We start from the raw sequence: 10,042 nt of genomic DNA, 5'->3' as shown, positions 1-10,042 counted from the left end.
TTTAACAAATTAGTGGTAAATTGTTATGTAATTTTTATATGATGCTCTCACATGCTTGGGTAATTGTTTTAATGTTTACGAATATTTTATGTTATTCTTCATGTTCCTTATCTTATTAGTGTATTCTTTGAGATTTTTAAGAAAACAAATTCAATTTTGTGTTTAAGATTATTTATATATCTATTTATTTTTCACATATTGGATTAGAAGTTAGATAGAATATGACAATATTAACACAATACTTCTTTTTTTTTTCAAAAAAAAATTCTGTACTTTTTTCCCCCTTTGGAATTGTACTCTCTTTTTTTTTTTAAAAGGAAAAATGGTTACAATCTTTTATTTTTCACTTTCTTTTTTATTTTAAATTGTAGTTTTTATGATTTTTTTTTTTTTTAGTTATGTTTTTCAGTGTTTTTGATTGTACGGTAGAAAAAATTAGGTTTGAGAAAGTTTATTTATAACTAAAAAGAATAATTTCTAACTTTTATATACTTTTTGATGATACACAAAATATTATAAAGAAATGTTTTTAAAAAATTAATATCTTCACAAACTTACTTTGTGAATTCTTGAGAAAAATTGTATTGTTTTGATTTTAATATGACAGGAATTATATAAATTACATTTATAGTTATTACTATAATAAATGAAAATATGATTTTGAATTACATTACTATTTATTAAATTAGTCTAAATTAAAATTACATATATATTAATCAGACTACTCTAAAAATATTATATGCGCAACGCGCGAGGTCCATGACTAATTGAGATAAAAATAGGCAACATTGTAAAAATAAAAGATTCTATAAATTTCTTGTTAACACTCCGCCTCTGCCATAAAAAAAATGGACAGCCTAAGTTGTAGCTTTGAAGTTTGAAAAGAGCCCCATTATGAGCAAAAGAGCTCGATTCAGCTCATTCTTCCACCAATCTTTCACCCAAAGCCACGCAAATCTGCCATGCATCCACCACCACTGTTCTGACCAATTTTCAACCATCGCTACCCAAAACCTACCACCTTCCATTAACCTCAACCAGCACATACTTAATACTGCCACAGTCAATATAAATTTTCAAGAGGGAGTTGCTCAAAAACTTCAACTTCATCCACATCCCTTGTATCCAAAGGCATGCAAGACTCGACTATGTAAGCGAAACTGAGCTAAAGCAAAACGCATATTCTATTTGCACAAACCAAATCAAGATAGAACTCCCTGATGCTGGGACACCAAAAGTAGGCCATAGGTGCCCACTTTTGAAAAAAAGTAAAAAAAAAAAATGTCACGGAAGTTAGAAGCAAATTTATTTTTATTAAAATCACAGTGAACACAAGTCAGCAAATCAGATACAAGAACCAGCACTATCTTCACAGGCATATGTTCCATGTACAACATAATAGACAAAAATCAAACAACATAAGGCAAGTGCAACAAGAAATAACTGGAATCCATGTTCTGATCTAAAATTAGTTCACATCTACCCTGCATGCTGTGCGATCTTCCTTTCAAGAGCACTTTTGTCTGCCCCAACAACCTTGTCAACCTCCTTACCATTTTTAAGAAAGAAAAAGGTTGGAACACTACTAATATTCCAGCGTGCAGCTACGTCCTTCGCCTCATCTATGTCAACTTTCAGGAAAACAACTTTTGGGTACTTGCCAGCTAAGCTTGTGTAAAGAGGAGAAATCATACGGCAAGGACCACACCATGTTGCAGTGAAGTATAGGATTGCCAGGCGAGCTGTTTTTGAAGCAGCATTCAACTTTGGTTCCAGTTCACTAACAGAGTGAATACTGATAACCTCCCCTGTTATAATCCCAACGCATGATAAGATAACCTTCAATAAATAAGTGCAAACAAATTATCATATAACTTCATGCCTCAAAGTGGTTTTGACATACTAGAAGTTATAGCAAAGGGAGCTTCGGCTTACTATCTGTCAGATGGTCTAATACAAAAGGGAACTCTTAACTATTCCTCTAGCCCCAAAGCACCTCAACAGTCAAATGCCCAAAAAGATTGAAATTCCATCAAATACCACCCCAAAAATATCCAACCATGAAACTTAAAACTCTCTTTTATATTATAAAAAAAAAAAAAAAATTTACCCATCTCACTATTTATTAATTCTTATATTCCCAACCAAATTCCAACAGAAACAAAACTTCCCACGAAAACCAAAGTATAAAAATTTATCTAATAACTTACTACATCCTCATCGTATAAAAGCCGTTCTCCATCTGATCATCCAAAAGCCTCATAAATCTGTTCATCCCCTTGAACATGGACTCAACCCAAAACCTGTTCTCCTGGGTGTAGTTGTTCTCCATCTAATCATCCAAAAGCCTCATAAAACTGTTCACCCCCTTGAACATGGACTCATCCCAAAACACTTTCTCCTGGGTGTAGTTAAGGCAGCATCATTGATGTCCAATATAAGGTAACTTATAGGGCACCATGAGAGAGAGAGACAGTACAAAGAATTTCTGGGGCTTCCAGTGGAAAATAGGGATAGAGTTAGGGGAGGGGGTTCAAGAGCTGCTATTTTAAGTTCCATGTGTTACAAAGTGGCTTAATTTCTTGGAGTTCAAATTAAGTTGGTTACAACAGTTTGATTTGTATTAGGTTCTCATTAGGCCTTCGCCGTGTACAAATGATATTAGGATTTTCAATTGATACTGAATTATGTCAAACATATATATGGGCTTGCTCCCTTGCTTTGTATGTGTTCTCTCTTGTGTTGCAGCTCAAGAATAGATTCAAGAAAAATTATCTTCTCTTGTCGTATGCTAGTGATATTTGAGAGAGAGAGAGAGACTAGGGAATATCTGGGGGTTTAGGTTTCTTGAGAAAGTCCTTGTCACTGTTGTAATGTCCCTATTTTTATAGTGAAACTTTCTTGTTCATTTTGTGTGTGCTTGTTGATTTATTTTATCTTTACAGTTATAGGTTTGAATCTTGAGAGTGCTATTTACACAAATGGTATCAAAACAAGGTTATCATTGAATGGTTACAGTGAAGATGACAAAAACCAAGTATAAGGTAGAGAACTTTTGTGGTAAGGAAAATTGTTCTCATTGGAAAAGGAAGATGAAGGTTCTCTTAATCCAACAAGAGTTCAAAAGGCTTGCTTGGGAAGGAAAAGAAGCTCAAAAATTTTGAGTGACGAAGATTGGAAAAAGATGGATGAAAATGAAGCCAATGCAATTCATTTTAACCTGGGTGATGAGGTAATTCACAACATCTTATAAGTACAGACAGTTGAGCAGATTTGGAATAAATTAGAAAGTCTCAATTCGTTTTAATCTGGGTGGTGAGGAAATTCACAACATCCTTGGAATAAATTAGAAAGTCTCTATATGAAAAAGAATCTAACAAAGTGTTGTACATGAAGAAGCAACTTTACAGTTTGCAAATGGAGGACTATTCAGATTTGTTGGAGCATGTCAATGTGTTTAACATGTTGAATATGCAGCTATCAAATTTCAGGGTAAAGCTTGAGGAGGAAGATAAAGCAATATTTCTATTAGCATTGCTCCCCACATCTTTTGATCATCTGATGACTACCTTGATGTATGGGAAGGAGACTTTAGAACTTGAATGGGTGACTAGTGCTCTCCTATCACACACACACACACACACACACACACAAATAATGAAGAGTGGTGATGACTCTTAGGCTAATTGACTTGTTGTAAAGTCAGAGTCAAAGAATCAGGGTAGATGAAACATGCAAAGTTAAAAGGAAGGAACTCCAATATAAAGAGATCACAAATATCAGTGTGAAGAGTTCAAACAGCACCTAGAAGAGAGGAAGAATGAAAAAGAGACCCTCAAAACCAGCCAATGTCGCGAAAGAAAAATCAAACAGTGAGGTTGATGCATATCTACTTTAAGTCTCATCAGGTAATGATGCTCAATCAAAATCATAGATTTTAGATTTCACATGTTCATACCATATTTACCAAGGAAAGAATGGTTTGGCACGTAAATACCTTGCAATATAGTTATTGTACTAATGGGCAACTTTGTTGCTTGCCCGATCATTGGGATTGGTACTGTCAAGATCAAGATGTTTGATCGAGTTGTTAAGAGACCTTAGACATGTCATACATGTTAAGAGCCCTTATTTTCTTTGGGATTATTAGATGATTTAGGCTATACTTATTCATCAAAGGGTGGAGTCATGAAGATCGCAAAGGTAATGCAATAACATCAAAGGTGCCTTCAAAGAAAGGGTGAAAATGATTGATTTAAGCAGATGGGGAAGTAATACTTAACCTTAAGGAAGATATTCTGCACCTCAAAACACGTCATAAAGACAAAATTCTCATTCATCAAAATCTTCCTTTACAAGGCCATATCATGGCTATTTATACAACAAAGAGTTAGTTTGTGATGTCATCACCATAACTAACTAGATCCTAAGCACATGGGTAAATAAATTTGACAGGTGCTAAAATATTCACAAGCTAAAGCTAATTCCACATTTCTAACTACTAAATAAATTAAGCACAAGCCTAAACATTTTTTTTTTTTATAAGTAATAAGTTATATTGATACCAAAAAGGAAGGAAGCACCCTAGTACACAGGGAGTGAACAAGGGAACAACAAATCAAATACAAAAATTGCAAGAATCTAGGAAATCAATAAAAGAAGGAAATGATTGGTTTTGCAAAGCAAACAACCAATCTAACAAAGTTCTAAAAAAGAGAAGCTTGAGGTCCACAATAGATCTCTCAAAATCTTCAAAACAACGACTATTTCTCTCCCTCCAAAGACACCACATTAAGGCATGGGGAACAATGGACCATATATAACCATTTCAATGATGACCAAAGCTGCCTTGCCAACACCCTAACACCCCCAAAACAGAATGTGGCATAACCCAAGAAACACCAAATAAGCCCAAAACCATAGACCATAGATCCATAGCAACGGGACAGTGAAGGAAGAGATGGTCAACCAAATAAGCACAAGCCTAAACATGTTCTAAAAGATAGCTCTGCTTGGATGTAGTGACTTGCCCACATGGTGCTGCTTGAAAAGACAATGCTTCTTTGAGTTTGTGTGATACAACCTTCTCCAAGATGTGGTGCCAAGGAAATCCTAGGTGTGATATCTAGAAGTTCATTATTTTCCATTATGTTCTTAAACAATAGCTTCAAACCTTGCAAACACAGATAGTGGTTTGTCTCCTTTTAAATCCTAAATCTAAATCTTCAAAACCTTAAACCACAAATTCATCAAATAACCCTCAAATAGCCAAAATACAGTTTATATTACCATTCACATCTCTGGAACAGGAACCCAAGTCTTAGTTTTCCCCCTTTATTTCATCTCTAAATCCTAACTATTCCTTTTCAGCATTAGAAACCACATACTCCTTACTATTTTCTAGCCCTTCTCCCACAAAACGCTATTCTTAGTGTGTGTTTGGCAAAGATTACTTTTGCCAACTTATTTTAATATTCTGCTTATTTTTGCTACTATTCATAAATCCCACTGCACTTTTTAATACTATTCATGAGTCTCACTGTACTATTTCAACTAACTTTTACCTTTATCTACAGTACTTTCAGCAAAAGTTTTCAGTATCAGCAAAATAAAATAAAATCTCAAATGCACAATCCCATAAAAATCACAGCTGTCCAGAACTGCCGTACTCTCTCTCTCTCTCAATAAAAAAGAATATATTAACAATCAACCATTTTGTTCTGTCTTGTTAATTTTCAAGACTAACAGAAATTACTACTTAATGATAATATAATTACCAAACTGTGCATAACCCATAACAAGGTCTGCAGATTTTTTGATACTCTACTCTAATTTTGTTCTATTGATAAAGCTCTGAATCAAAATACTTATATACATATATAGTATGAGTTACAAATTGTAACCCAACCTATAGGATGAGATTCTAGGGATATGGTTCTTATTGACAGGGCCTTCTTCTGACAATCAATAGACCTTCTTAAAAAAGCAAACAGTTAATCTGGCATTTGAAGACATTATAAATGGAAAAGGGAATCAGCAGCCATACCGTCCTTTAAAGCAGACAATGCATCTCGATCCTGCACAAAATTCAAAAGAGCTATAAGAATCAGAATCAAGGTTAACAATCTCCGATATGGGCGATACAATGAAACAGCATGGGGATAAACAGGGTGTGACCATAATAATCCAAAAAAAACAGGGAGTGATCATAAAAAAGGAAAAAAAAAAAGAAAAAAAAAAGAAACAGGGAGTGATCATTCAATTACTTGAGATTTCTGACCCTTAAGTATAACAATTCCCAACCCTGAACATCTCCAAAATCCCTCAGCAACTCCGAAAGGCAAAAAAGGAAAAACAAATTCTAATAGCAAAGCTATGATTCGAGGCCTAGTTTACAATTCATACATAAATATGACATTTAATTGATACAAATGTTGCAATGGACTTTACCATAAAGTTAGCCAGGTCCACTTTCTACCTAATAAATGAGAGGATTTTTATAAATGACTTAGAACTTGACAACAACCCACACTGACTCTGCTAAAGATGAAAGCATCTAGCTAACATTATCAGATATACCAAGTGTTATTTGATGTAATATTATGGTACACAGAAAAGGAAACGGAAATGAAACAAATAAAATGATGTTTAACTCTACTTACTGCTTCAGCTTGCCGCCTTTTCCTTTCACGTTCAGCTTTTTTAAGCTCCCTTTCTTTCCGCAACCGTTCATATTTCCTGTGATGCTCTTCAATTTTGCGGGCATTGGGTTCAACCTACCAATGACCAAACTGTCAAGCAACAATTCCTGTGGCAACTTTTCATATCAAAAGAAGATGCTTTACCTTTTTAAGCACCAAACCAATCTCCTCATCATAGTCCAATGTTGATGCTACACGCAGATCACTTGCTGATTCTTCCCACCGGCCCAAAATGGCCCTTGCCATTCCTCGTATTTTATATCCTTTTGCTGAGTCAGGGTTGATCTAGACAAACAAATATAGATCTTTAGGTCTAAAGAACACATAAATAGAGTTCTGGGAATCAGATTAGTGTCAGACATTATAAAGTATAAAGTAAGATGCATGATTAGTTCATTTATAATTTAATGAGAAACCTCATGTTTGGATTTTGAGGGCCATTAACCAACCTGTAAAGCTGCATCAGCATCACGGATTGCAGCATTTGGTTTGTTCAATTTGACAAAGACACTTGCTGAAAATGTGAAAATTAGGCTTCCATGAGAATAAAGCAGTGATGGGGTAAGGCCAAACAATAAAGGCCAAAGAAGGTTGACACAATAAATTAAGAAACTTTCATTTGAAAATGATTACCTCGACTTGCATATAATATTGCTGAAGTTGGGTTGAGCATGATGGCTTCAGTTAGATGATCTATGGCTTCATCCGTTTTACCTGAAATACAGGATCTAATTAACAGACAGAAAAGCTGCCAAAAAACATAACCAAAGAAATGTTCAAATGAAAATGTTAATAATAACAAAGGATGCCATGCCTTCAGAGAAAGCATCCATAGCTTTTGATTTTTCAATTTGCGCAGCTTCCCGATTCTCTTCTGTAACTTCAATGGAAGGGTTTCCCATCTGACATTAAATAATACACAAATCTAATAGTCTGAAGAGTAATTCATAATAAAAACAGGCAAAAATATCAGGCCTAAGCATCCTCAACCAATTTTTTATACCACCCACCTTTTGTGGAGGATCATTATCAGGCTCCACAACATCAGTAACATCCAACTCAATATCAGACTCAACAAGTTCATCATCATCTTCAGTAGCTGTATGAGGATTTTTGGCATCAAAATGCTCCCCAGTGCCTGACATTTTGTCACCACCTTTTTCCTGCATATTACTCTTCTAATAATCAGAGCATGCATTATCACAAATATCTAGCAAAATGAACTACAAAGAAACTGATGGGAGAAATGAAAGGTTAAGCGCTAGGATGCACAGACACGGACAAGGGTACAAGTACAATACAGCAACATGAGAAATTTTTGAAAAATTATAACATGATCCGACAAATAGGACACTATAATGACACAGATATGACATGAGTACGGCACCCCAAATGAACCGTGCATCCTAGGTTAATAGGACCATTGAATATAAATTACAAACATGATGCTTTCAATGGTTTGATGGATTATTGGCAAGGAATAATAGGACCATTGAAGGTGTTCAGCTAGGAAGCAATACAGCAACATGAGCAATTTCTGAAAAATTATAAAAGAAAATGGCCGGTACAACACAGACACAACACTACCGGAGTACGGCACCTTACCCTAAATGAAGTGTCCATGCTTCGTAGATGGTGTTGAGCAGACTAATCATGTACACTTTTAAGTAATTGATTTTGAGGTCTCTATACAAATAAATAACTGTTTTAGGCAGTATCCCTTTTGTCTTGTTTTGATCTAAGCAACAGATACTAGTAGTTTGTACTAAAAAAATGTATTTAAATTCAAAAAAAAAAAAAAATCCTATAGATTGTAAATTGGCAAGGCTAATTGAATTGAAGCTACTCAAATAACAGTAGTAGTTTGATATTTAAAAGGACTCACCGTTTTTGGTTCTGGTGGAATTCGAGCTCCCAAGCTTCAAGCAAAAAAGAAAGTCCAACGTGACTCAATGAAACAAAGAATTAAAATCAATTAATTAATATAAGAGGTATATATAGGCGCATATGGTAAAAGTAAAAGCACCTTTGGAGATAGGACTTGAAGAAAGCGAGAGAGGGGTTGTGGATAAGTGAGGGGTTAGACTTGCATTCGCTTACAAATTGCTTTAGCTCTGATATCTCTGCCGACTCCATTCGGTGCCAGTGCCCCTGCCCAATTGCCTACTGCCAAACCCCAAACCTCTCTCTCTCTCTCTCTCTCTCTCTCTCTCTCTAGATTCTGGAAAGCAATTGAACTTTGGAGAACTTTCTGTCTGGAATTGGGTTTTTCTGTTTTTAAATAGAAAATGGGATTTTATGCGGGTGAGCAATGTCACTTGTGATGGATCTCACTGCCAACCATTTTGATGTCAAAGATAAAAGATGATGATGGCGATGGAGATGGAGATGGATCTTGTGGTTGATAACATGGGAGAGTACAATACTAATGATGAGCCTGATCTACCACATTATTATAGTCACCACCTTTGAATATATTCGCGGGCACGGATCGCTTCTCAGAAATCAGAATCGAAATCCTTTCAAATAAAATTAGAGTAGCGTTGGAAGAGTAATTTAAGTTACGTTGTTTAGGTGTTTTTAATATAGGGGAATGATATGTTTATAATATTTTTACAACAAATTATAAGTGGTAGGTTGTTATTGTTGGGTAAAAAAGTAATTTTAATGTTAAGTCTAAATTTGAACCAATAACAACTAACTACTTATGATTTGTTGTGAAAATGTTATGGACGTAGTACCTCTCTTTTGAAAAGTATGTAATACTTAAAATGTGTGAAAATGTATTATAACTTGCTTGTCAAACAGCCCCTAACGCATTGTTGGTAATAGTGTTCAAACACCACAATGTTTTTTTACATATTTTTTCACTCATATATTTTTACAAAATTTAAATAACGTTACTAAAAATTTCTTACCAAACATACCCTTATTAAAATACAGCTAATATGGGATAAGAGCACAAAAATTTCTGTATATTTTTAGCACATAAAACATGTTTTTTTTTTCTATTTTACATACTCACTTATTAAAATACTTTTATCACATTACTTATTTTACAAATAACACTATATTTTACAAAAAATATTTATTTTTCTTAAATTTTTTTTTTAATGAACCCTTTCTTGACTCATAACAACCACTCTTGACCTGGAATGTTGTTTCAGTTAAAACTAATATACGAATTAAAAAAGCAAAAAATAAAGAGAAAGTAACAAAAAAGAAAATTGACCTAAGAAAAATCATTATAAACCAACCGTGGATGAAAAACTTCATTTTTAATTCTACGAGAATTTTTATGAAAGCTTCTCGTTTTCTTCTCTTTGGTGGAAGTCTTATTT

The 10,042-nt window shown here is 34.3% G+C and overlaps 1 protein-coding gene across 1 annotated transcript; it reads right to left on the bottom strand.

Moving 5' to 3' along the window:
- Window positions 1-1,293: 1,293 nt before the first annotated feature.
- On the bottom strand, window positions 1,294-9,125 carry LOC142631628 (TPR repeat-containing thioredoxin TDX). Its single transcript, XM_075805839.1, has 10 exons — window positions 8,728-9,125; window positions 8,587-8,620; window positions 7,712-7,864; window positions 7,516-7,603; window positions 7,335-7,415; window positions 7,151-7,215; window positions 6,846-6,986; window positions 6,663-6,776; window positions 6,047-6,077; window positions 1,294-1,808 (listed from the first exon to the last, which is right to left on the bottom strand). The coding sequence occupies exons 1-10, from the start codon at window positions 8,835-8,837 to the stop codon at window positions 1,480-1,482; spliced, it is 1,146 nt and encodes a 381-aa protein (XP_075661954.1). The 5' UTR covers window positions 8,838-9,125; the 3' UTR covers window positions 1,294-1,479.
- Between the last annotated feature and the right edge of the window lie 917 nt (window positions 9,126-10,042).

The sequence above is a fragment of the Castanea sativa genome, chromosome 4 (genome assembly GCF_040712315.1).
Source record: "Castanea sativa cultivar Marrone di Chiusa Pesio chromosome 4, ASM4071231v1".
Classification (NCBI taxonomy): Eukaryota; Viridiplantae; Streptophyta; class Magnoliopsida; order Fagales; family Fagaceae; genus Castanea; species Castanea sativa.
The sequence above is the reverse complement of the archived record's forward strand: the minus strand, read 5'-3'. Positions and strand labels throughout refer to the sequence as shown.

Excerpts from the sequence above, each read along its gene's own strand:
- LOC142631628 (XM_075805839.1), bottom strand. The coding sequence starts at position 8,837 with ATGGAGTCGGCAGAGATATCAGAGCTAAAGCAATTTGTAAGCGAATGC. Across the intron at positions 7,416-7,515 it reads TATGGATGCTTTCTCTGAAG|GTAAAACGGATGAAGCCATA; the intron begins GCATGGCATCCT and ends CCTGTATTTCAG. Across the intron at positions 1,809-6,046 it reads ATTGTCTGCTTTAAAGGACG|GGGAGGTTATCAGTATTCAC; the intron begins GTATGGCTGCTG and ends GGATTATAACAG.